This window comes from Bubalus kerabau, chromosome 11 (assembly GCF_029407905.1).
Source record: "Bubalus kerabau isolate K-KA32 ecotype Philippines breed swamp buffalo chromosome 11, PCC_UOA_SB_1v2, whole genome shotgun sequence".
Lineage (NCBI taxonomy): Eukaryota > Metazoa > Chordata > Mammalia > Artiodactyla > Bovidae > Bubalus > Bubalus kerabau.
Window position 1 is genome coordinate 8,858,702 of NC_073634.1, and position 27,834 is coordinate 8,886,535.

A 27,834-nucleotide genomic window follows, 5' to 3' on the forward strand; every position below is an offset into this window, starting at 1 on the left:
TAATGCCACTGAAGTGTGCACTTGAAGGTTAAGATGGTGAACTTTATGTTATGTATGTGTGCGTGCGTCCTCAGTCACTTCAGTTGTGTCTGACCTGACTCTTTGCAACCCTGTGGACTGTAGCCTACCAGGCTCCTCTGTCCATGGGGATTCTCCAGGCAAGAATGCTGGAGTGGGCTGCCGTGCCCTCCTCCAGGGGGTCTTCTCGACCCAGGGATCGAAGCCACATCTTCTGTGCCTCCTGCACTGCAAGCGGACTCTTTACCTGCTGAGCCACCAGGGAAGCCCCATGTTATGTACATTTTACTGCAATTGGAAAGAAAGCTTGAGATCACACACCCTCGACATTGGGGGGATCGTGCAGGTGTGGTTGCAAAACCTCATTATGTGGGTTCTCAGAAGGGTGACCAGGGGTAGCCCCTTTCCTGAGGCTGGACAGACTCAGGCCTGTGGGACCCCTGGAAGGGTCTATACTTGTTGAGACTTGGAAGTGTGGGCAGGGCTGTGTTCTGCTGGCTTTGTAGACCAGGGGTCACTTACTTTGGCATTTTTAACAAAGATTTAAAGCTTAGGGAATTTGCCAGTTGGCCTGGTCTTAGCAGCATGTACTTTTTTTCCCCTTAAATACAGAACAATAGCAGACGGCACAAAAGCTCTCCCAGGGCTGTTTTTCCCTTGAAGTAACACAAAGGAAGACGGATGCAGGAAAAAACACCCACATGGAATCAAATACCGCAGAAAACACATTTCACGCCGCATGATGTTACCACAGAAGGAAATGGAGACAGGTTAAAACCATGTAAAGTGCAGAAAGTTCAGGAGTGAGGGCGCTCGAGCTATTTTTAGCATCAGTGATGCTATAAATCCTGTTTTCCCGTGACACTCTGGTGAATCAAATTATTTGCCTTTCTCTGCATCTGCCATACTAATTGTTGTGTGTGAGGGAATCAGAGTGGGCCCGGCTGGGGGATGCTGACCTCAGGGAGAGGTCTCCTTTGGGGTCAGCTGGGCATCGCCAGTCCACTGGTATCATCTGGGTATCTGGTCCTTGTAGTGACATACTGGAGCCACAGGTGTGCTTTTCAGCATTTCCCAGGACAGTTGGTACACTGGAAGTTTTTGAACCAAAAGATCCCCTGGAGGAGGGCATGGCAACCCACTCCAGTATTCTTGCCTGGAGAATCCCATGGACAGAGGAGCCTGGAGGGCTACAGTCATGGGCTTGCAAAGAGTCAGACATGACTGACAGGGCTGAGCACACACACACATGGCTGGTGCCATTTTTGCCGGACCAGAGTGTGCTGCCTGGAGAAGTGTGTGGCCCCAGGCTGGCCATTAGGGGTGTCTCCACTGCTCTGGACACGTGGTCAGTGGGGGTCTCCACTTCCCTCCCTTCTGCTGAGTCCTCGGAACACATGGAATCAGGTATTGGCCTGGCCTCTTCCTTCCGAACCTGGCTCCCTGACGAGGCTCAGAATCTCTCAGGGACCCGGGACTCTGTATTTTAGTGGCTCTCCAGCTAGTTGCACTGCCAAGGGAGACCTGGGAATCACAGCTTTCATCAGTGGTAATGAGTAAAGAGCTGAAACGGGTGGTGGGTGGGGCGGAGTGGTTGGGAGTGGAGGGTGGTTACTGGGGCAGAGGCAGCCCATGTGCTCCTGGCACAGCTCAGGTCTCAGCCCTGACATCCATCTCCTTGGCCGCCTCACCTGCCTGGAAGTGTGTTAGTCGCTTCAGTCATGTCCGACTCTTGGCAACACCATGGGCTATAGCCTGCCAGGCTCCTCTGTTCCTGGGATTCTCCAGGCAAGAATACTGGAGTGGGTTGCCATTTCCTTCTCCAGGAGATCTTCCAGACCCAGGGCTCAAACTCGGGTCTCCTGCATTGCAGGCAGATTCTTTACCATCTGGAACACACAGCCAGGGCCCGGGGCCACCTGCTGGGCTCCTCCGGCAGGCGGAGATCTCGGCATCGGAGGAGGCGGTCACCTGCTCAGGGAACAAGTGCTGCGAAGGTGGGCAGGGGGCCCAGGGACCAGAGAAGCTGATGGCAGAGTCAAGAGGCTTGGAGTTCCAGGGACACTTGACTTTGTACTCAGTCACCAGCCAGGAGCCTGCTCCCAGAATATCCCTTGTCACGATCATCTTGACGACCCTGGGCCGCCAGGTGGAGGTCACAGGTATGTTCACTTCATTCCTGGAGGCCCCCAGGAAGGTGTGTGATCACTGTGGGAATTGCTCCATATAAAAGAGATAAAACGAGAGAACTTTCTGGACCAGTTTGGCTCAGAGGATTGTTCTCCTACACAGCTCAGCTTCGCAAGGGCTGGCCCGCAAAACCCCATCAGCCTCCCTGGCCCTGGGAGGGGCCCTGCAGCCCTGAGCCTTCCCAGCTTCTCATTCGAGAACAGCTACAGGCACTGTCTCACCACTTCACATAGCCCCACAGCCCCGTCTCCTGACGCTTCTGTACCGTGACCATCGCTCCAGCCTTCAGAGGTGACTATGTCATGAGCCTTGGTTCCGCATCTTCCTAACATGTCTTAGGGAGTGCCTTCAATTTACTTAAATTCAACTTCATCTTCAGTAGATGGACCCTCCTGATTTTACTCCATAAACCACCATGGAAGAGCCTTGGGACAATACCAGAGACCAAGGAAAATGGATTTATTAAATCTGGCTGAAAGCCAGAGAAATGTGAAAACTCTTACAGCCAGGGGACTTCAGAATTTGTCAGTTAACCGGTGGTACAGTTAAGCCCAGAAACGCTGTGCGTTGAGGGCCCTCTGGACTCCTACACAGATTGCAAAATGTGGTAACGATTCAGAGTTACCTGGCGTCCACGGAAGATTCTCTGGCAGCAGCTGAGATGGGCAGCCCCAGAGGACCGTCTCCAGGAACCAGTTGAGAGCAAGTGGCTGTGCAGGGGTCAGTGGCCATTGGACTCTAGATGCTAAGGAAGGCTGAGCAGGGGGAAGAGAGACTCTAGAGGACTACCCAGGAGCTCAGCTAGGAGATGGGAGCAAGAGAGGCAGTTTTCCTGATATTCATGCCTGCTCAAGTGTTCTGCAGGCCGAGAGGAGATGGGGTCACCTGTGACAAAATGGGCATGCTTTGAAAACAGCTGAGAACCCAGAAAACTAGTAGCTCATCTTTCCAACTTTGGGTGAAAACAAGAGAAAGATCCACAGCCACCAGCTACTGGAAAAAAAAAAAAAAGCTATCTGTAAAACTGTAAAAAGAAGAACAGATTTGGCTGCTTCATTTCTTCTTTAATGATCATGTGGCTTTAAACATCATCTGAAATGTGCATTAGGCTCCTTCAGTGATCCACCAACAGTGTCAAGGTAACTGCCTTGCTTTGTTTGCGAGAAATCTTTGCTAATGTTGTTGGTGTTGATTTTTGTTGATCCTCGTTGATACCCATCTATAAGTGTTTACTTGTTTAAAATTTTTCTGAGTTCAAATGATGTAACCTGGGTTTTAAATGCTTACCACTGATTTTTTTTTTTAAAGGAAGGGACTGTGAATTAGTTAGAGGAAAAAGGCCCTCTAAATCTTTTTGTGGAAGTCAATAGAAAATATCTCTGGAGCACATATGGGTAGAGAGGAATAATTTGCCTCTTTGATGATACTGAAATGTTCACAATGTTGTGGATCATGTTTAAATGAAGTTAAGTGAATTTCAGCTCAATTTAAAGCATAATAGTCTGATCTGAGGGCTGTCATTCTGTGTCACTCTTGAACACATAGAATTAATGAGTAGAAGGCCTGGAGCTTGCGGGGACAGGTATTTTGGCTTAACAGGAAGAATTTTCTAGTAAGTTCAACTAACAGGATCTAGCAGAGGCTGCCAGAGAGAGTAGTGTGTCCTGTTTCCATGGAGACGGACGGCACTGGCTGGGATGCTGTGGGTGACATTCAGGCTCCAGAGCAGGGGTTCTCCCCTAGCAGTGGTTCTGGGTGCAGGGGAATCACCCCTTCCAGGGAAGGGGTGGTAGAGTCAGGCAGGAGCCCTAGTGGCCAATTAATGTTAATACCATCGGTCTGAGGCACAGCCTGGGGTCCCAGACCAAGGAGCCCCCGTGTCTGCCTGCTTTTGGTAGAAGCAGGTGACACTTAGCATCCCTCCCACCACTCATGCCCAGCAATCTTCATACACCTGCAGCTTCATACCATGGGGCACTGCTTAGAAATATAGAACCTCAGCCCCACCCAGACCTACCTGCTCAGAATTGCACTTTAACAAGATTTCAGGTGATGTGGGTATCCATGGGCATCTGAGAAGCACTGCTATAGACCTTGATTTATAAAGCATTTTGGACTGCTTTTTCTTGTTTTTGATTTATTTTAATTAATTTATTTTTTGAGCCAAGCTGTGGGTCATGTGAGATCTTGGTTCCCTGACCAGGGATCAAACCTGTGCCCCCTGCAGTGTGGAATCTTGGACTCTTAACCGCTGAACCACCAGGGAAGTCCCTGCTTTTTTATCATCTTATCTTGTGAAGGTGGCGCTCATGGTAAAGAACCTGCCTGCCAATGCAGGAGACATAAGAGACGTGGGTTCAATCCCCTGGAGGAGGGCATGGCAACCCACTCCAGTATTCTTGCCTGAAGAATCCATTGCAACCCCATGAACTGTAGCCTGCCAGGCTCCTCTGTCCATGGGATTTCCCAGTTAAGAATATTGGAGTATTATAGGGGTAGGAGAGGGTTGCCATTTCCTCCTCCAGGAGGTCTTCAGAACTCAGGGATCAAACCCACTCCTCCTGCTTGGCAGGCAGATTACTTACCATTGAGCCCCCAGGGAAGCCCCTTGCTACTTTACCTCTTCAATATTATTAATACATTTCAGACAGACGGGTTAATTTTGTTCAATCCTAGTCCAGACCGAGACCCACTGGGTCCAGATATAGTCCAAGGTGAGGGGGTTATGCCAGACCACTGGCACACTCGGTCACACGTGGCACAAATGGGATCCCAGGGAGACTGGGTTCATGGCCCTGTCCTTGCCGCTGACAGCATCGGCATCTGACAGACCGGAGGGCAGGCCTCCGAGCTACGTCTGACTCACCGGCAGAGAGCCACAGACCTGAGCTCCAGGCACCCCCTGTCCCAGAGTCTTAAGGATTTATGTGCACAGTTAAAAGCAGAGCAGACTAGCACGGACAGTCATGGACAGAGAATGCTCTGTTGTAGGCAGGCTCTCCCCACCCTATCTCCTTGTCACCTGTCTGGACACCTGGGCAGGCAATTCACATGCAGAAGAGCACATAGGCAAAATTGCTATCCTCAAGTAATCAGAAGGCCACATTTTTTTCCTACTTTAAACTTTTTATTTTTATTTTGGGGTATAACTGATTAACAGCATTGTGATAGTTTCAGGTAAACGGTGAAGGACCCAGCCATACATATACATGTATTCATTCTCCCGCAAACTCCCCTCCAATCCTGGCTGCCACATAACACTGACCAGAATTCCACGTGCTCTACAGGAGGACCTTGTGAAGACCACATTTTTAAAAGCTAAAGTGTCAGTTCAGTTCAGTTCAGTTGCTCAGTCAGGTCCGACTCTTTGCGACCCCATGAATCGCAGCATGCCAGGCCTCCCTGTCCATCACCAACTCCCAGAGTTCACTCAGACTCACGTCCATCGAGTCAGTGATGCCATCCAGCCATCTCATCCTCTGTTGTCCCCTTCTCCTCCTGCTCCCAATCCCTCCTAGCATCAGAGTCTTTTCCAATGAGTCAACTCTTCGCATGAGGTGGCCAAAGTACTGGAGTTTCAGCTTCGGCATCATTCCTTCCAAAGAAATCCCAGGGCTGATCTCCTTCGGAATGGACTGGTTGGATCTCCTTGCAGTCCAAGGGACTCTCAAGAGTCTTCTCCAACACCACATTTCAAAAGCATCAATTCTTTGGTGCTCAGCTTTCTTCACAGTCCAACTCTCACATCTGTACATGACCACTGGAAAACCATAGCCTTGACTAGACGAACCTTTGTTGGCAAAGTAATGTCTCTGCTTTTGAATATGCTGTCTAGGTTGGTCATAACTTTCCTTCCAAGGAGTAAGCACCTTTTAGTTTCATGGCTGCAGTCACCATCTAGTGATTATAGTTGACTTTAAATGTTGATCACTTCGGTTTGTTGTTGTGTGGTCCCTAAGTCATGTCTGGCTCTTTGTGACCCCATGGACTGCAGCATGCCAGGCTTCCCTGTCTTTCACCGTATCCCAGGAGAAGGCAATGGCACCCCACTCCAGTACTCCTGCCTGGAAAATCCCATGGACGGAGGAGCCTGGTAGGCTGTAGTCCATGGGGGCGCCAAGAGTCGGGCTCGACTGGGCAACTTCACTTTCACTTTTCACTTTCATGCATTGGAGAAGGAAATGGCAACCCACTCCAGTGTTCTTGCCTGGAGAATCCCAGGGATGGGGGAGCCTGGTGGGAGGCCGTCTATGGGGTCACACAGAGTCGGACACAACTGAAGCGACTTAGCAGCAGAGTTCTGGCTCAAATTCATGTCCATTGAGTCAGTGATGTCATCCAACCATCTCATCCTTTGTCGTCCCCTTCTCCTTCTGCTCTCAATCTTTCCCAGCATCAGGGTATTTTCCAGTGAGTTGGCTCTTTGCATCAGGTGGCCTACGTATTGGACCTTCAGCTTCAGAATCAGTCCTTCCAATGAATATTCAGGGTTGATTTCCTTTAGGATGGACTGGTTTGACCTCCTTGTAGTCCACAGTTTTATTTACACACACACTTTTTTATGTTCTTCTCTGCTCTGGTTTATCACAGAATATTGAAGAGAGTCCCCTGTGCTGTGCAGTAGGACCTTGTGTTTATCCATTCTGTATATACTAGTTTACATCTGCTAATCTTGAGCTCCCCATCTGCCCCTCCCCTACCCCCACTGCCCCCTTGATAGCCACAAGTCTGTTCTGTGTCTGTGAGTCTCTTTCTGTTTCACAGATAAGTTTGTTTGTGTCATATTTCAGATTACACATAGAAGTGATTATCTTATTTGTCTTTGACTTAGTATCATCTCTAGGGCCGTCTATGTTGCTGTGTATAGCATTATTTCACTCTCTTTATGGCTGCGTAATATTCCACTTTGTGTGTGTGTGTGTGTGTGTATGTGAGGGGGTGGAGTGTTGGCCAAAAAGTTCATTCAAGAAAACCCACATCATCTGTATACACCACTCTCCTTTATTCGTCTGTCAGTGAGTATTTAGGCTGTCTCCATGGAGAAGACCACATTTTATACAGTATTCTATTACAAAGTTATTTCTTATTCTGCCAAAGGAAGGAACCACAGTTGGAAAGAAAAGCAGGAGGTTGCCTGAGGTCATCCAGCCTGTGGGTGTCGGAGCCGACCCCAGAGTCCACAGAAGCCTCTTGGTTCCACGTGCCCACTGATTGAGGAGGCCCTCCCACACCGAGCAGTCTTCCTATGTAGCCCTGGAGGGTGGATGCAGCCCTCAGCATTTTGTGGTTTGTGGGAGGCAGAGGGCAGCCCCTGGTTCCATGGGAACCCCCCCACTCCAGACTCCTCTCTGTTCATCCTTCCCCCTCTCCAGGTCCCCCTAAAACAGGCAGGCACTTGAGAGAGCTTGACCCTGGTTCTGGATTCCAAGCCAGCTCTGGCTACAGTCCCATAGGGCATCTTTCAGGATGCTTGCTTTTGAGTAAAGAGAAGTCACTCAGTTGTGTCTGACTCTTTGTGACCCCCAGGACTGTAGCCCACCAGGCTCCTCCGTCCATGGGATTTTGCAGGCAAGAGTACTAGAGTGGGGTGCCATTTCCTTCTTCAGGGGATCTTCCTGACCCAGGGATTGAACCCAGGTCTCCTGCATTGCAAGCAGACACTCTACCGTCTAAGCCACCAGGGAAGCTTTTGAGTAAAACCATGATATTTTTCAGGCTTCCTTGGTGGCTCAGTGGTAAAGAATCCACCTTCCAATGCAGGAGACTCAAGAGACACGAGTTCGATCCCTGGGTCAGGAAGATTCCCTGGAGTAGAAAATGGAAACCTGCTCCAATATTCTTGCCTGGAGAATGCCATGGACAGAGGAGCCCAGCAGGCTACAGTCCGTGTGTTACCAAAAGGTGTGTGGGGGTCAGCTGCTTGCTGCCCAAAAGCCAATTAACAGGCCAGGTTGATGGAAAGGAAATTTACTTTATTTTCAGATGCTGACCACTGGAGGGGAGGGGTGGCAGACATCTGTCCAAAGGCCAACTTCCCCCCACCACTGGCAACCAGTCGGGCAGGAGATTTTATAGACAGAGGTTGGGGTGGGGGGAACTACATGCAGAAACAGCACAGTCAGTTCTGACAGTCATCTCCAAATTGGTCATCAGTGGTTTGACCAGTGTCATCTTGGTGGTTTTGGTCCATTTGTTCCCATTGCTTTGAGGTCATTTCCCCGAACTGTGGCAGCTTGTGTCGTGGGTACAGTCTGGTCATCATGCAGTTAATTTCTCCCACCTGGGGTTTCAGTCTCTGTAAGACAGCTCACAGCATATGGCTATGAATATTATCTATAGCCCTTGAGAAGGAACTGAGCCCTTGAGAAGTCAAGGAACTCCTGGACGATGCTTAAGGACTACATTATGATTATTTGGGCTCCTTTTACTGTTTTTCTTTATATGTTCTCATTTCTCTGATTAAACTTATTATTCGACTAAAGTTTTCCACGGACAAAAGGCAGGCTGGGAACGTGGGGGTGGGGGCATGGTGGATTCCACCCTAGGTGGGTTCCCTAGGGTCCTGCTGCATTTCACACGGGGTTGCAAAGATTCGGACCTAACTGAGCACACATGCAGACACATGATGTTTTTCAGTATTTTAAAGTTTCCATGAGTCTCTTCTTCCCAGATTCAGTTCCTGCCTCTCTAAATCCTTGTCACGCTCTTGCCTTCTCCCTGTGGGCATATGAGGGCACTTAGGAGCTTATCAGAAAGCAAACAGTACCTCAGGAAGACAGAACATTCCTTCATTGCCTTGGTTGCATCTGTTTTTCTGCAGCCCAGATAAGAGACGACAGAAAGAGGAAAGCAGGTGCTTTGTACAGCTCGTCAGAATCCTGCCTCTGATATGGACGTGCTCTTCCTGCCCCTGGGATTCTTGGTCCCACGATGCTACAGATCCTTCAGCGCTGCCGCCTGATCGTGTTGCCATGCAGCACTTCTGAGCACGTGGGCGCACACGCACACACACACACACACAGCCACACATTGTTAAAATCGTAGCTGAGAAAGGCCTTGTTGTTGTTAATTTTTCATGGCCTCACAATGTTAGCATGTGCAGGGCTAGGAACAGACTCCCAGTGTGAGCTGGCCTGACCTAGACATGAACTGGACTTGTGTGAGCTGGCCTGTCATTCTGATATAGACATGAACTGGACTTCTACTCTGGAACACGGCAGAGTAAACAGTTGAAATCATGTGAAGGAAGAAAACATTTTGAATGAGTAGTTCAGTGAGTATAGGTAAAAAAAGAGACAATATTTCTAGAAGAAACAGTTCAGAAAGATTTATTTTTTTTATAGTTGTATATATGAATACTTATATTTGTTGTTCAGTCACCCAGTCGTGCCTGACTCTTTTGGGACCCCACAGACTGCAGTACAGTAGGCTCCTCTGTCCTCCTCTATCTCCTGGAAAGAAAAAGTGTTAGTCACTCAGTCGTGTCCAACTCTGCTATCCCATGGACTGTAGCCTGCCAGGCTCCTCTGTCCATGGAATTCTTCGAGCAAGAATACTGGAGTGGGTAGCCATTCCTTTCTCCAGAGGATCTTCCCAACCCAGAAACTAAACCCAGGTCTTCCTCGGAGTTTGCTCAAATTCATGTCCATTGAGTCAGTGATGCTATCTAACCATCCCATCCTCTGCCACCCCCTTTTCAATAATGAACTGCATTTTACCTAATGAAAAATGGCCTAAGATCTTGACTCTTTCATTCTGAAAGAAAGCAGGAAGGGATTACTATAAATATGCACTGCTTCTCCCTCTGAAAACAATGAGGCAGCTTTTTAATATTTTCATGTAAACTAGACCATCTCCTTTTGTTTCATTTGTTGGTTGGTTTCCTTTTCTCTCAAACAAGCTTGTGAAAATGAAACGTATTTCTGTTTATGTTTGTAACATTCCCAAATCTGAGTGTGGCCTTGGAATAATGATTTTGTTCTGTTCTAAAGAATCTGATAGTTTTTTTCATGGACTCAAGAATTTAGCATATTCTAAGGCCTGAAGACTGCATGACCCAGGTGAAGATAAGAATATAGCACCAGCGTGGAAAACGAATTTGAAAACGTTTATACATATATATGTATATATATAACTGAATCACTTGGCCATACACCTGAAACCAATACAATGTTGCAAACCAACCATACTTCAATATAAAATAAAAATTAAAAAAAAAAAAGTGCCTCTACAAAAAAAAGAGTATAACACCAGTAAATATACTGAATTGCTTAGTTAAGTAATCAAGTAATTGGAACATGCTTTGTGATAAAGCTGAATTGATTAATAAATGCATTGAAGAGTAGTTTGGACTAACAGGGTCTACTGATTTGAAGAGCATTTCACTCTCCCCTTTGCTAAATTTGGCTAAACATATAAAATAAATTATTAAAAAATTTTTTAAAGTATCCGAACTTTCTCCCATTTTACCCAGGATTTCAAAGTTTAGAAGTTGTTAGTTGTGGCCTCATGGAAACCAGGTGTGTGATAGTCTGCTAAGGAGACTAAGAGGTGGTGATGAGCTTTACTTTGCAGAAGGGTCCGGAGGAAAGGGCGGGACTCGTGGTCCTCAAGCGGGTGGGCCGAGAGCCACTCACACACGTAAAGTCTGATTCAGTTCACAGAAATGTTGTTTATCACCTGCTCTTTGGGGAAAATACTGCTATGCAAGCTGATATCACTGTATGGGAACCTTTTGGATTGCAAGGGATGTTTGAAAGGGCTTGCCTTGCAGGTTCCCTGGGAGCTGGTAAATATGTTTGGAATTTGAAAATGAAGCTAATTGACGTCCGTGGTTAGCATCTGTTACTGAGATAAGGGCCAGCACCTTTTGAAGGCTTCCTGGATTGCTCTAATAATCCCACCCATCTGAGCTAACCTGCCTTGACCTTTTACTCCGAAGCTCCCCATCTAGGTGTTTGACAGCTATTGTGTCCTTAAATCTCAGCTGCCCTGTGAAGGTGAGAGCTGGAGCAGAGAGAGGCTCAGTGACTTACCTGTGGTCGCTTGGCGAGTTAAAGCACAGTCACATTTTGAATGCATCAGATCTTCACTGTTGGTTGGAGGGTGGGCAGGGAAGGGGCGCCAGGGCACAGCATGTGTGCTGAACAAGCATGTGAACAAAGACTTGAGGGCCAGGAGGAGGAGGAGGGACTGTGTCGAGGCCCAGTGATGCTCTGGCCCCTGTTCTCGAGAAAACTTTTCAGAAAAGGTCGTGGCTGAAAGAGTCTGGGCGAACATTCCCGAAGTCATGGGTTTTTAGATGTGGACATATCTCAAAATATTCTTGACAAAACCTTCTGATGCCCCTGTTACAGAAATGAAACATAGGGGAAACAATGCCCAGCATCTTACATACCTGCGTTTACAGACCTGGTCGCCATGGGCCACAGGGCCACTGCTCTGCTGGGAAGCTTCTGGGGTGCCCCAGGCTGACTTGGGTCTGCTCCTGCTCCAGGGGCACCAGTGAGCTTTTTCTGGGGTGAGCTAGGCGCCCTGTCCTTCCTGGGAGCCCTGGGGAGCAGGATCTGGCCCCCTGCCCGGGGACCCCAGCATCAGCCTCCAGGTTTGTGCTGAGACTTCAGACACCAGGACCTGGAAGTTGGTTAGATCACCCAGGCCTCGGGGGAGCCTCCCTCCCATTGTCGGATGCTTCATCCAACTTCTGAGTCCGAGAGGCCAAAGGGGTGGGCTTTCCATCTGTGCGGCTGCAGCCTCACTGAACACAGGCATCGTAGGGACACTGCGGGGCCTGCCCTCCGGCCTGGGATTCGGGGCCCGCTGGTCTTGGCACCGCTGACTCAAGTCCAGCCTTACCCCTAGTGAGTGCCCAGTGGTTACCAGCAGTGAAGGGTGGAGGGAGCCTCTTCCATGGATGGCTTGCAGCGTTCGTGTGCGTTGTCAAAAGGGCACAATTTATCAGGGTGCAGGGTGGTGTCTGTTAGGGCCATCCAGGGGAAACGCATAGGATGAGACAGTCACGATCGGAAAATGAGAAGCGGAGCTTTTGTTGTTGTTCAGTCGCTCAGTTGTGTCTGACTCTTTGTGACCCCGTGGACTGCAGCACACCAGGTTCTCCTGTCCTTCACCACCTCCTAGCGTTTGCTCAGACTCATGACCATGGAGTTGGTGATGCCATCCAACCATCTCATCCTCTGTCGTCCCCTTCTCCTCCTGCCCTCAATCTTTCCCAGCATCATGGTCTTTTCCAATGAGTCAGCTCTTCACATCAGGTGGCCAAAGTATTGGGGCTTCAGCATCAGTCCTTCCAGTGACTGTTCAGGGTTGGTTTCCTTTAGAAGTAAGTGGTTTGTGCTTCACCTGAACTTTCCATGACGTACCAGGTCCCCAGCACAATGCCTCCCAAAAGATGTTCTGGGACTGTTCTCTCTTACCCTGAGACCCAGCTGCGCGTCCTGAGGAGAGGTCGTGTCTTGCCTTTTCCCTGACACCCTGAAGCCTCCACCCAGGCTTCAGAGCTGTGAGAGAAGCAGCTTATTCCACCACGGTTTTGTCTTTGAAGGCAGGGAAGTCAGAGTATACACTGTTCTCTTCCTGCTGCTGCTGCTAAGTCACTTCAGTCGTGTCCGACTCTGTGCGACCCCAGAGGCGGCAGCCCACCAGGCTCCCCGTCCCTGGGATTCTCCAGGCAAGAACACTGGAGTGGGTTGCTCTTCCTGCAGTTTGGTTTTTTTCAAGAACCACTTTCTCTACACTTCCTTTGAGTTTTCCTCACTCCCTGGGTCTCTGTTCCCGACGGCTGTCTGAGCCCCCTGGGCGGTGCCCAGAGCCTCCACGGGAGGGGATGGCCTGGGTGGAGGAGGGCTGGGGAGGCGCTGCCCCTCTCTCACTGCCGCCCGGCCTTCGTGCCACTGGTTCGTCACTGGTCAAGAACCATGTTGCTGAGCTGACCTACTTTTCCTGTTTGCCTACAGAAGGCTAAGCCTGTTTAGCACTGTCCAGAGGAGCCAGGCGGAGCAAGGAGCTTTCTGAGTCGTACAGATGGCAATCTTCGGAGGAACGTGATTTAATCTGGTTGTCCCGTTTTCCATTAGTCTAAAGAGTTAGGACCTGAGGCCTGAGGTGACCTAGGGCCAGCACCCAAACACAGGGCTGCCCAGCTCTGGAGAATCCCATGGACAGAGGAGCCGGGCAGGCTGCAGTCCATGGGGTCTCAGAGAGTTTGACATGACTGAGCCACTAAAAGTTTCACTTTCAAGTTGTATTTTATTGCAGTAGAGTTGATTTATGATGTGTTTAACACCTGCTGTACAATGAAGTAATTCAGGTATACATATATAGACATTCTTGTTCACATTTTCCATTATGGTTTATCACAGGATACTGAGTAGAGTTCTCCGTGCTGTACAGTACAGAAGGACCTTGTTCTTATGTCATAGTTCGTGTCTGCTAATCCCAACCTCCCGGTCCAGCCCTCCCTCTCCCCCTCTGGCAACCACAAGTCTCTTCTCTATGTCTGACCCCGTTTCTGTTTTGCGGGTGAGTTCGCCTGTGCCATATTTTAGATTCCGGGTGTAGGTGATATCATATGATATTTGCCTGTCTCTTTCTGTCTTCACTTAGCACGTTAATCTCTAGGTGCATCCATGTTGCTGCAGATGGCATTATTTCATTCTTGTTGATGACTCACATATTCCATTGTGTGTTTATACATATATATATATATATATATATATATATATGTATCACATCTTCTTTATCCATTCATCTGTTAATGGACATTTAGGTTATTTCCATGCTTTGGCAACTGTAAATAGTGCAGCAGTGAACATAGGGAGGCATGTATCTCTTTGAATTATCATTTTCTCTGGATATATGCCTAGGAGTGGGATTGCTGGATCATATGGTAGCTCTATTTTTAGTGTTTTCAGGAACCTCCATGCTGTTTTCCAGAGTGGCTGCGTGAATTTACATTCCCACCAACCGTGTAGGAGGGTTCCCTTTTCTCAGCGCCCTCTCCAGCATTTGTTACTTGTAGACTTTTTAATGATGGCCTGTCATAATTTTATTCTTAGCTGCATGTCCCTGCATTGCTGCTGTGGGCACAGGATGGTATCTCTTAGGGTCATCCAGGGAAGAAAAGTAGAATGAAATCGTCATGATCGAATAAGCGGACATGGGAAAACCAGAAGCTTAGCTTTACCTGGGGTTTATGTCACTAACTCATGTATCAGGTACCCAGCACATGTTGTTCAGTCATGTCCAACTCTTTGCAACCCCATGAACTGTAGTACTTCAGGCTTGCCTGTCCTTCGCTCCTGGAGTTTGCTCAAATTCATGTCCCTTGTGTTGACGATGCCATCCAACCATCTCATCCTCTGTCACCCCCTTTTCCTTTTGCCTTCAACCTTTCCCAGCACCAGGGTCTACTCCAATGAGTCAGCTCTTCACATTAGGTGGCCAAAGTATTGGAGCTTCAGCTTCAGCATCAGTCCTTCCAATGAATATTCAGGATTGACTGGTTTGACTTTAGGATTGACTGGTTTGATCTCCTTGCTGTCCAAGAGACTCTCAAGAGTCTTCTCTGGCACCACACTTTGAAAGCATCAATTCTTTGGTGCTCAGCACTCTTTATGGTCCACCTCTCACATCTGTACATGACCACTGGAAAAACCATAGCTTTGACTAGATGGACCTTTGTCAGCAAAGTGATGTCTCTGCTTTTTAATATGCTGTCCAGGTTTGTCATAGCTTTTCTTCCAAGGAGCAAGTATCTTTTAATATGCCTCCCAAAATATTCTGGGCCTGTGCTTTCTCATCCCAGAGCCCTGGCTGAGTGTCCTGAGGAGGGGTCATGTCTTGCCTTCACCCTGATACCCTAACACCCTGACGCCTCCATGTTGGGCTTCAGAGCTCAGGTAGGAGGGGTGTTGGGCTGGTGGGTGAATTGTGCATCACTTGGTGTCACGTCCGGAGATTGCTGTCCAGGGATGGATGTGAGTAAGGATGGAGGTCCTCTAGCTTACCATTAACTTACACCGTGAAAACCCAAAGGTATAAAACTGGACCTTTCCAATCCTTTCAGGTTGACTGTTAAACATGTGAAAACTAGACGTTTCTGGACCTGCCAGTGTTCTGCTTGCTTGGTGAACAGGACTGGGTCTCAGCCCGTGGCTGTCCTGCCCACGGCAGCGTCTTCTCAGCAGAGATTCTTCAAGTCCCCGCTCTGAGGTGAGGGAAGAGAGGTGGTTTGCTGGGGGTTTCCTGCCTGATGTACTGTTTGCTTCTGTTCTGGACCTCATCTTCCCTTCATGTCCAGAGGGCAGGCCTTTCTTTAGACTTTGTGCAAAGGATCTGTGAGTGTTAAGGAGAAATGCCAGCTTCTGGGACATTTAGGGGCTACCTGTGACCCACCTGTCCTGCAAACCCTGGCGTACATTTCACAGCGGTGGCCAGGGTTGGAGAGACAGGGTACACAATGTTGCTGGGGAGCCCTAGGGAGACTCCGGGCATTGCTGTGCTTTGCCGTGGGGACATTTGGAGGGCAGCATCCGGCACAAGAGGGGACAACATGGTTCCTGTTGTAAACTGTCCTTTAACCAAACTGTGGCGCATTCTAAAACATGACCGTGGCCACAGGGCCTTCCTGTGATGGGCCCTTCGTCTCACGAGCTCAGCTGCTCACTGGAGGGTGGTACCACCTCCCTCATCAGAGGCTGCTCCCTGCTGAGTGGGACCAGGGCCCTGGGGACAACATGTCAGGAGCAGCATGACCCACAGCAGACACACCGCCGAGCTCAAGGCATCCACCTGTTTTTTTTGTTTGTTTTTTTTTTTTAGCGCAGACAGGTCTGAGCATCAGTCACCATGACCAGTTTCCCAACTAGAGCACCAGATCAACCCAGGCTCTCACATCAGGTGGGGAGAGGTGTCCAGGTGGTGTGGATGGACCTTCATTCCCCCATCTTAGGGGAAAACCCCACCCCAGGCAGCACCTGCTTCCCCTGGGGAACTGGGCTGAGCTGAGTTGTACATCGGGAACTGACAGAGGGAGCGTGGGATGGTCTAACTTCATGGGGTACCTGTGAAAGGAACACAGTAAGTTACGGTAGAGTTGGGAGTGTCAGGGGAGTGTTCTGTGGGGCCCCTGGGCTCGGAGAAGAGGTGGTGGGCTGGAGCACCCTGCCTTTGCCAGGAGGGCAGTTGCTGCTGCTGCTGCTGCTAAGTCACTTCAATCGTGTCCGACTCTGTGCGACCCCATAGATGGCAGCCCACCAGGCTCCCCCGTCCCTGGGATTCTCCAGGCAAGAACACTGGAGTGGGTTGCCGTTTCCTTCTCCAATGCATGAAAGTGAAAAGTGAAAGTGAAGTTGCTCAGTCGTGTCCGACCCTCAGTGACCCCATGGACTGCAGCCTTCCAGGCTTCTCCATCCATGGGATTTGCCAGGCAAAAGTACTGGAGTCGGGTACCATTGCCTTCTCCAGGGAGGGCAGTGCTCTCTGTTTAAACTGTAAAAAAATGAGATAATTGCAATGATGAGAGAAAAGGGAAGACGATGCACAATAAGGCTACTCAGTGCCAACCAGGTGTGCAGCAGCCGGTAAGTTACCTGCAGCTCTAAAGACGCTGGCCTCATCCCAAGGTCACTATGGCTCACTGTGCCTTAGCAAGGGGGCAGTTCACCTTTCTCACCCAGCCCGCTCTCTGCTAAATGCAGATGAGCCGTCCTGATGTGTTCTTAGGAGGACAGTGAGGGCTCATCCCCCATTTACAGATGAGGTCATCATTCCCAGGTTCCGTCTGGACCACAATGCTGAGTGAAGGACAGAGGCCAGAGGACACACAAACCTAGGTCTCATTAGCTCCAAACTAGTTTTTCCTGCCTCATTGGAAGGACTGATGCTGAGACTCCAATACTTTGGCCACCTGATGCAGAGCTGACTCATTGGAAAAGACCCTGATGCTGGGAAAGTTTGAGGGCAGGAGGAGAAGGGGATGACAGAGGATGAGATGGTTGGACGGCATCACCGACTCAATGGACATGAGTTTGAGCAAGCTCCAGGAGATAGTGAAGGACAGGGAAGCCTGGCGTGCTGCAGTCCATGGGGTTGCAAAGAGTCAGACACGACTGAGCAGCTGAACAACAGCAACAGTTACAGAAGCATCCTGTACCTTTATTAAACATTATTTATTTGAAGTCCTAATATCAAACCACAAACTCCACAGCCTGGGCGTTCAAAGCAAATTTGACTTCTCATTTCAGGACATCTTTTTCTTGGGCTCTCTTGGCAAACTTGAGCCTGTTAGGCTGAGCGCTTCCAGGCGCGAGGGAGCGTGAGGACCAACTGTCTGGTGGACGGGGGTGCAGGGCTGCAGCAGCGGTTTGTGAATTCATTTCCGTTTGTCTGTGGCAGCTCCCGACAGAGGCTTTCACTGACTTAGTTCCGAGCATGACTCACAAATCTCCTTTCCCCTCGTGGTGATTCTTATAGGCATCTGTGGTCCACATCCTGACCACACACTGTCACCCATGAGATTCTCTCATGAAGTCTGGTTTACGCTGTGCAGTCTGAACTCTTTAGAAAGGAGCTCCTAAAAGGAATTGTCAGTGATGTCCCCAAAGGTTGCAAGAATCACATGTCATGTTAGGATGACCTTTGATCCAGGTTTAGCTGTGCTTTCTCTTTTGGAAAGTCTTTGCTAACTGAACGATGTCATTGCACATTTGCTGAATGACAAAGTTTCTAACTTTCCCCTTCCATTCCTTCATTGTTTATGTCACTGTTGCCCTGAATAATGAATCATCAGACCCTTGGAAAAAGGAAAACGTGAAGGGAGCATCATGATTTTAACAGGCAGATAAATCCTCAGCCTTGACCTTAGAGAGGCTTGGGGCGGGGGGGGGGGGGGGTCACAGGGTCACGGGTCCTCACTGAGTGGGGGGCTTTCCTTGGTTTTTCCTAGGAGTCCAGCTCTGTGAGGCCCCAACCAGCTGGCCAGGAGGGGTGGGGAGAGCTTTGGTGAAGGGTAGACCCATCCACTTCAACTTTCCCAAGTCGCAGAATGCGAGGGATGGTGCTGAGAATGGCCCCGCTTGACAAGAGTTGGGGTTGCAAGAGTGGGTGGCTCTAGGCTGGCACCATCCATTTCCTTTATAAGAACTATTTTTTCCCCCAGTGAATGAATCATTGCAACCAAAACAACATGGCCTGGAGAGGAAGAATTAAAATGTAGAAATTATTTCCTAGCCTCCACCAAAGGACAAAGGAAGACAAGTCTGCACCGCAGTTTATCAACGACCGTTTTTCAGAGCCTTTTTATTTCTTAAATATAATGAGGAAAAATCATTGCTGAGCTCCCACATGGAAGATGCAGATGTTAATCCAAGACGACACAAGGTCTTCTTGCCAGGCACTGGCTGAGAAGGCAGAAGGCGCGCATGCTGTTGACAACAAATAAGCCCCAGCCAACCGGGAAGATATCTTTGGGTTTCCACTTGCTGTTGTTCGCAGTAGTTTTTCTTTTTTAAAAAATTTTATTTTATTATTGGAGTATAATTGCTTTCTAGTGTTGTATTAGTTTCTGTTGTATAACAAAGTGAGCCTGCAGTATTTTTTATTTTTAATAACCGAAAGCCACCAAGTTTGGTTGGTACAGTGAGGAGGAATATTCAGATTTTCCAGCTACCTCGGGGCCTGTAATTCAAACCATTTCTCCAACAATTTGAAAACATCATGATTTTAGTTTTAAAAAAAACATGGGCCTTGCAATGCAATAAGCTTAGGGTAGCCATTTCAGGGGGAATTCACCATGATGCAGAATGACCCACTGGGCCTCTCCAGGCTGGCTGTACAAAGAGTTCAGAATTAAAAAGATACTGAAGAGAAAGTCTGAGCACTGATTCTAGGAATTCTGTCTCATTCCCAGCTTGTTACAAATAGTTTTATTGGGACACAGCTGCACCTGCTCACTGACACAGCTTTGCACATTCACACTATGATACGGCAGAGATTGGATGAAAAGTGAAAGTGTCAAGTCACTCAGTCGTGTCCAACTCTTTGTGACCCCATGGACTGTAGCCCGCCAGCCTCCTCTGTCCATGGAATTCTCCAGGCAAGAGTGCTGGAGTGGGTCATCATTCCCTTCTCCAGGGGATCTTCCTGACCCAGGGACGGAACCCAGGTCCCCCACATAGCCCGCAGATTCTCTTTACCATCTGAGCCATCAGGGAAGCCTGGCATTTAAAATACTCAGCAGGTGGCTCTTTACAGGAAACCCTTGCTTCAGGGGAACGACGTACCTTACCGTGTAGGATGTTCACAGCCTTCTTGGAGCCCTGGGAGTGAGCTGCCAGTCCCCAGGGGGGCCCAGTCCCCTGTGTGATGCATTAATCCCACCTCCCCGCTGACCCACGTGGGACTAGGGCAGGTGGGGCGTGAGAAAGCAGCACTGCCGCTTGCCGGTCCCTGTTCAAAGGCCAGAGTTGTGATCCCCGGTGCAGTAGGGGTTAGTGAGAATGAAGCCTTGGGAGGCAGAGATTTCACCTAGGTGATGGCAATGTCATCTGCAGACCTCATTTGTGTTGTTCTGTTCAGTTAAAGTCACTAGATATTCATCGAGGGCATCCTCGGTCATGTCTGCCCGTGTTTCTTTCACGCTCTCTTCCCCTCTCTTCCTCAGAAGGACCTAAGGTTCTATTGAATTCCCACTGGATGCTTCAGGCAGCACCGCTGTGTATGTGTCTGTCTGTCTGTTTTCCATGAGTACACACAGAGAGGTTTTGACGCTGACTAGTGGGCAGGCACGGTAACCCCGCTCTGCCCAAAGACCTATGACAGGCTTGAGTACCAGTTTCTACAGCTGGCCTGCTAACTCATTGTCATGGATGATACTGTGATGATCTCTTTGTGCCAGGGACAAATGAGTCAGGGACTCCACAGCCCTGCTTGCTGGCAGCCACAGGTGGTCTCTGGAGAGGGGTGGGGTGGGATGGGGGCTCCTGTCTGGTTCTCTGGCTGGAAAAGCTTCCTTCCCCCACCATGGCACTTCCTTCCCTGATAAGGGCGCCCCCCTCTGAAACCTGAGGTTGGTTTGACCCCCTTCACTCTATGGTGGTCTTCTCATTGGGCAGTGTGTTCATTAAGGCAGACAAGGAGAAAGGTGAGCTGGAGGGGGGCTCAGGAATATAGAGGTCAGGGTGATCACCTGGGGCAGATGTGGGTGAACAGGACTCGCCTGATGCTTCTGTGCTGTGGGGAACACACTGGCCCTCCTTGTTCACGGGCATCTCTCCTTTATGTCTCACACGTTTTCTACCGGGTGGCCTCCCATTAGAATGAGGGAAGCAGGCTCATGAAGTTGCAGAGGTTTGCTTAAGGTCATGGAACAAGTGAGTCTGAACTAAAATTGAAGTTGGTCTGACTCTGTGGTCAGAGGCCCACACATTCTTAGCAGGTGATGGGTCAACTCAAGGATACACATCCCAGGGCAGGCTCTGTCCCCAGAGCCAGGGTCCCTGGGCAGCTCGGCCTTCCTGATTCCTTTAGGAGTGGAGACTGTGGCCCATTCCACCCTTAGAGCTGCATGGAGATGAGACGAGGGCTTTCCAGAAGCTGGTGGTGGTCGAGGGTTGGTAAGGGAGCCATTGGTTTCTCTTGAAGGTGCTGGTTAAAGCGAATTTTCTCTTTTGTCAATAGCTTATACCTTCAGACATACCTTGTAAGTGCCTGGGTTAACCGTGATCACTGAGGGGCTTGTGTGAGTGAGTATAGTCGGTATTGAGAATTCAGACAGGGTTTGGTCCTGGCGGTGTCCTTCCTCTCCTCCCCCGTGCCTCCCCACCCCCCTTCATTCCTCATGGATGTCTCGAGCACCTGATGTGGCTAAGGAGCTGGGCTGGGCATCGTGGCCTGGGTAATGGGTAAAGGACTTTGTACCAAGTCCTTGCCATCCAAGTGGGGAACCAGACATTGAGTGTCTGCTGTGGACCAGGCTTGTGCTGGCACTTTCATACCTGCCAACATAATTAAGCTCTTTAAGAGCCACAGCTGGGGACTTGCGTGGTGGCCTAGAGATTAAGACTTTGCCTTCCAATGTAAGCGGGGTGGGTTTGATACCTGGTTGGGGTGCAAGATCTCACATGCCTTGAAGACAGAACATACAACAGAAGCAGTGGTGTAACAAATTCAGTAAAGACGTTAAAAATGGTCTCATCACAGCCTGGATGGGAGGGGAGTTTGGGGGAGAATCTTGTTGTTCAGACTCTCAGTCGTGTCCGACTCTTGGTGGCCTCATGGCCTGCAGCCTGCCAGGCTTCCCTGTCCTTCACTATCTCCTGGATTTTCTCAAACTCTTATCCATTGAGTCAGTGATGCCATCCATCCATCTCGTCCTCTGTCACCTCCTTCTCCTCCTGCCCTCAATCTTCTCCAGTATTAGGGTCTTTTCCAGTGAGTCAGCTCTTCACATGGGGGAGAATGGATACACACAGCTGAGTCCTTTTGCTATTCATCTGAAATTATCACAACATTGTTAATTGGCTATACTTCAATACAAAAAAAAATTTTTTTTAATATTTGTCCTCATCAAAAAAAAAGAAAAAAAATCTAAAAAAAAAGTCACAGCTGTAGGTAGACAGGCCAGTCGTCTGAGCCAAACCCCCAGTGCCTTCCTGTGTCACTCAGAGCAGAGGCCAGCTCCAGCTGCTCTCCCTGGGTGTCTCCCCGCTCTAACCCCACCCATCATGCTGCCCTCGGCTTAAACGAGCAGCAACAGGCCCTCTGTTCACTCACTTGATGTGCTTGTGGCTTGCCCCCTCTACCCTACCTGCCCCCCACCACCTAAGTGCCATGGGAGCCAGGACTCCCAGGGAGTATCTATTGAATCGTAGAACATCGCACGTGGGTGTCATCTTCATGCTTCGGTAAAAACACTTCGGTGCGTCTGCACAGAGAGATGCTCCATGCATGAACCTCAGCATTGTTACAGATCAGTTTTTCCAAACTGATCTTTAGTCAACACAGTCCCAATAAGCATCACAGCCATTTTTTATAGAAATTGACAGTGTCGATTCTGAAACTTCCATGGAAATGCAAAGAGCTAAAATAACTAGGAATCTTGAAAAAGAAGAACGAAGTTGGAAACTCTTTATACAGCTGAGAAATGTAGCTGTCACCCCTTTAACTTCTCGGTTGTTCCTTTAACCTGATCTCATGGGGCTTGTCTTCTTCCCCTTGCCCTCTTCCCTGTGCGCTTTGGGCTTCTCTGGCTCCTCCACATCATGGAGTGAAAGAGTGACTCAAATACAAGAGGGGAGGAATCCACATGTTTCTCACAATATTCAACAGGGGAAGCAACCCAGTGTCCCTGGACAGAGGATGGGTAAACGGAAGGTGGTCTATGCATACAGTGGAATATGATTCAGTCTTATAAAGGAAGGAGATTCTGACACACGCCAAGACACGATGGGCCTGGAGAGTGTTATGCTGAGTGAAATAAACCCATTGCCAAAGGACAAATCCTGTATAATCCCACCTACATGAAGGCCCCAAAGAAGTGTGTGTGATTAGTTGCTCAGTCGTGTCCGACTCTTTGTGACTCCATAGACTAGTCATTTGTAGAAGTTTTGTGTGTGATGAAGCAACCTCAGTTGTCCAATCAGGATTTCAGACCCTCAGCAAAGCAGACTGAAGCCCACATCCTCCTGTGAATGTGCTCTGTCAGGGGCAGCTGGGAAAGGGCAAGACTTTTACCCTTTCCCTGTGGCTGGAGCCTAACTCACAGCCCCGGCACACAGACAGCCACCCCTTTCCTCGGAGCGCAGACCTGGGTAGCACATCATTAAATGAATGGACCGCATTTTCCATGTCTTAAAGCGTTGAACAGATTCCATATGGGAAACATTAAGCAGATGCCTGTTTGCAGATGTGCTAAGCCCACTTTAATTATGATACAAGCCTCAACTGCCGAATGGCGTGTCTCACAAATCTATCACTGAAATATGCCTGCTGAACGGGTCTTGTGCGTAAACAGGGCTGTGGCTGCACAATTCCTTTTCCTCTTTGGCTCAGATTGGTGTCTGGGCTCACAGCAGATGAACACACACAACGAAATTATCTCAGAGCAAAGATTCATCTGTTCCCGTGAAGAATTGTTATCTAAGGTTATCATTTTTATACATGTTCCTATTGGATTTGCTTATGTTTGGTTTAGAATTTTTATAGCCGTGTTCATGAACGAGCTTGGCTTCTTAATCATTCTTTCTTTTAATGTTCTTGTCACAGCCAGTGGGAAGCTACTGTTTAATGCAGAGAGCCCAGCTCAGTGCTCTGGCAATATAGAGGGGCAGGATCGGGGCCGGGGTCGGGGGGAGCAGAGGGAGGGTCAAGAAGGAGGGCACATATGCATACGTATAGCTGATAAAGACTCAGGTTTGATCCCTATGTCGGGAAGATCTCCTGGAGAAGGGAATGGCAACCCACTCCAGTATTCTTGTCTGGAGAATCCCATGGATGGAGGAGCCAGGCAGGCTATGGTCCATGGGGTCAAAAAGAGTCAGACACGACTGAGCAACTAATAGGTTTTTTTTTTTTCCAACATAGCTGGTATATGTATACTTATAGCTGTACACATTGTTGTACAGCAGAAACCAACACAACACTGTAAAGCAAGTATCTTCCAATTGAAAAATAAAGGGATCTGGGCTTACAGACGTGATATTGGATTAGAGGAAGTAGCATGTAAATAACTTCATTGTTAAAAAAACTTCATACTGTCTTTTTCACGAAATGAGTTATTTTCATTTAAAATATTGTGATCTAGAACTTGGAATTTCAAGAGTAAACATTAGTGCATTTTCAAAGTGTCGATTCTGGAGTCCTGACGTCAGACCCTCTGCTTGGAGACGAGAAGCACATGGACCTCGGTGACTCATTTCCACGTGGTCCCCGCCCGTGTCTCCATCACACTTTGCCTCGTGTTCCTGCTCCAGTTCACCTAACTCTGGCCTCAGGACATCCTGATAGTCTTTCTGCATGGAGGGCTGGCTGGAGGGGGAGCCCCCGCGATAGAAGGGACCCTGGGGGGCATGTGAAGGAAAGGGAATCAGGAATGTGGCTCCAAGGATCACAGGCTTGTGTGGAGAAGAGGACACCTGGTCAGAGCCTGAGAGGCTTCTAGTGAGTGGCCTGGGAAAGTGAAGGCCCAGATGGTAAGGCCATCTCTGATGATTTGGGGCTGCGAGAATGTTCCTGGATTGTTACTTTTCACATCTGTGTGCCTTAAAAAAAAAAAAAAAAAAATAGAAGACAGCATCAGTATCTTACAGTTTTCTGAGTACAGGTCTTTTGCCTCCTTAGATAGATTTATTCCTAGCATTTTATTCTTTTTATTGCAGTGATAAATGAAATTATTTCCTTAATTTCTCTTTCTGATCTTTCATTGTTAGTGTATAGGAATGCAAGAGATTTCTGTGTATTAATTTTATATCCTGCAACTTTACCAAATTCATTGATTAGCACCAAAAGTTTTCCGGTGGCATCTTTAGGATTTTCTATGTATAGCATCATGTCATCTGCAAACATTGACAGTTTTATTTCTTCTTTTTCAATTTGGATTCCTTTTATTTCTTTTTCTCCTCTCCTAGCCATGGCTAGGACTTCCAACACTATGTTGAAGAACAGTGGAGAGAGTAGACATCCTTGTCTCGTTCCTGACCTCAAAGGAAATGCTTTCACAACACTGTCATACCGAGTGAATTAAGTCAGAAAGAGTAAAACAAATGTCATATATGAATGCATATGATGTGGAATTTAGTAAAATGGTGCAGATGAACCTATTTGCAAAGCAGAAATAGATACACAGATGTAGGGGTCAAACATGTGGACACCAAGGCGGAAGGGGTGGCTTGGATGAATTGAGAGGTTGGAATTGACACATATACATTATTGATACTGTGTATAAAGTGAGGACCTACTGTACAGCACAGGGAACTCTACTCGATGCTCTATAGCGACGTACTTGGGAAATAAACCCCCAAAAGGAGGGGATGTAGGTATATGTATGGCTGATTCACTTTGCTGTATAGCAGGAACTAAGAAAACATTGTAAAGCAATTATACTCAAAAGGACAGTAATTATACTCATTTGGGGCCCCAATTCCTCCAGGCTGCCTAAGAGGAGTTTGTATATTTGAAGGAACAGAGAAATAAATGCTCTCCTTTAGAATGTCTCGGGAAGCTTTCAGGTTTAAGGCTTGAAATAAAAAGATGCTGCTTTGAGCTAGGTCCAGAAAGCAGTTCCCAATGTGTGATCTAGGAAACTAGGGGGTTCCATGAGGTCAAAACGATTTTTGTAATGTTGGCCTATCATCTGCCTATTTACTCATGTGAGTATGCAGTGGACTTTTCTTTTTATTATTTTTGTTTGTTTTGACATGGACCATTTTTAAAGTCTTTATAGAATTTGTTACAATATTGCTTCTGTTTTATGTTTTGGCTTTTTGGCTGCAAGGCTTGTGGGATCTAGTTCCTTGACAAGGGATGGAACCTGTGCCCCCCGCATTGGAAGGCGAAGTCTTAATCACTGGGCCACCAGGGAAGTCCCTCTGGTGGACTTTTCCAGAAATTCCTTAACGTCTGTCAGCTACATCTCTCTGATGCCTAATGGACAGCATGCTTGTATCTTTAAGATTTCTCAGTTTTCACCCACATACACAAGAGCTCTTCAGAGTCCTCAGTCATTTTTGAGCATGCAAATGGTTGCTGGAACCAGAAAGTTTGAGAAGCTATGGCTTCTCATGTGGTTTAACAGATCAGCCCAAAATGATGCTTAGTAGTAAAGAATCCGCCTGCCAGTGCAGGAGACCTGGGATGGATCCCTGGGTGGGAAAGATCCCCTGGAGAAGGAAATGGCAACCAACTCCAGCATTCTTGCCTGGAGAATCCCATGGACAAAGGAGCCTGGCAGGCTATATTCCATGGGGTAGCAGAGTCGGACACGACTTAGGGACTAAACAAAAACAACAATAATGATGGCAACCAGAAAGACCTGTGAGAAAGGTTGAGAATCAGACAGTCATCATCTGTTTTTTTGGTTTTTTTTTTGCAGGAAAAACTGCAGAGACAATCTAATGGATGAGGATGAGAAAGACAGAGCAAAGAGGTAAGAGACATTTAAACCTTGCTTGTTCTCACTCTGCAGAGAAAGGCAATCAGAGATGGAAAACACACGCTCCATAAAATACTGCATGCTCTGCCCCCAGAATTCATACCAGCCACCCCAATTCTGTTCCTTACCCTGAAGTTACTCATTGTCTAGGACCTGCCAAGTTGTTTGTAGTTTTCACATGTCCGTGTACTGACCCTGTTGACCCAGCCCTTTTTTTAAAGGCTTCTGGTTACTGCGTTTCCAGGATGGACACTCCTTGGCCAGGTGGCGTGACTGGAGCCAAGCCAGCCTGGGTTCAAATCCTACTTCTGCTGTTGGGAAGCGGTTGGCCCTGGACAATAATGGGCATAATCAGCAGCTCACACTGGACATGGAATGGCCATCCGCACTGGGCTGTGATCCTCCATGTATGTTGTTTCAGCTTCCTCATTGGCCGGGATCCCGGCCGCTTGGCACTGGTTTTCGGTTGACCAGAAACCCCAGCTTGGTTGCTGGCACATCAGTGCTGTTATAACTGTATCTATGCTTAGTGGACATTCATTGAATCCCTCCTGTATATGAGGAGTCATAAAGTGGATATTTTGAAGGTACAGCCCTGTCGGATGTTATCAGTTTCATAAAATCAGCCCAAGTTGGCAGTTACTGCACCAGGCTCTGGGGAAAGGGAGATGAACAATAGATGTCTTGCCCATGACGGGTCCCAGGTGATGGTGGTGATGGGTAAGTGACCACAGATTATTAGCTTGCACGGACATGAAATGTCCTGTCTCAGGACGGTCTTCACTCCTGCCCAGCGGACAAGCCTCCCTCCTCCAGGCTCTTTCCTCTTTGCTCCTCCTGCCACCACTTGGCTGGCAGGTCCCTCCTCAAGCCCCTGAAGCCCTCTCTTCTTTTTTTTTTAATATTTATTTTTTTATTTTTGGCCGCACTGGGTCTTTGTTGCTGTGCGGGGTTTTCTCTAGTTGTGCTGTGAGGCTTTCTCATTGTGGTCACTTCTCTTGTTGTGTGGCATGGGCTTTAGGGCATGCAGACTTCAGTAGAAATGGTTCCCAGGCTCCAGAGCACAGGCTCAGTAGTTGTGACCCATGGGCTTAGTTGCCCCCTGGCATGTGGGATCTTTGCAGATTAGGGATCGAACTCATGTCTTTTGCATTGGCAGGCAGATTCTTTACCACTGAGCCACCAGGGAAGCCCCCCCAACAACCTCTAATACACCTGCAAAGCTGAAGGGTCTGTCCGCCTCCCCTCACAGAGCCTGCCACCCGACTGTCACCACAAAATCCTCTGCTTGTAAATGACGGAGCTCTCAGAGGTCACCCAGTTCAGCGGCCCCAGGGGAGTCTGTCCTTCCATCTTGCCTGGTGGTGGGCAGCCTTGAGAACCATAAACCTCCAGGCACTCAGACCTCTGAGACTCAAATCACAGGGAATGTTTGTACTGTTTGTTCATTTCCCAAAGAT

At 48.4% G+C, this 27,834-nt stretch overlaps 1 protein-coding gene and 1 non-coding gene across 2 annotated transcripts in view; one reads left to right on the forward strand and one right to left on the reverse strand.

Annotated features, from left to right (window-relative positions):
* The window catches only part of NPAS2 (neuronal PAS domain protein 2), a 249,044-nt gene that overhangs the window by 100,782 nt on the left and 120,428 nt on the right, over window positions 1-27,834 (forward strand). Inside the window, exon 3 of the mRNA XM_055539452.1 lies at window positions 26,315-26,368. Coding sequence (XP_055395427.1) covers window positions 26,337-26,368 — 32 coding nt within the window. The 5' untranslated portion in view covers window positions 26,315-26,336. The remainder of the gene's footprint in view (window positions 1-26,314; window positions 26,369-27,834) is intronic.
* On the reverse strand, window positions 12,675-12,754 carry LOC129623916 (Z6 small nucleolar RNA). The gene has a single exon (XR_008700665.1). It is a non-coding gene; the product is annotated as a Z6 small nucleolar RNA (small nucleolar RNA).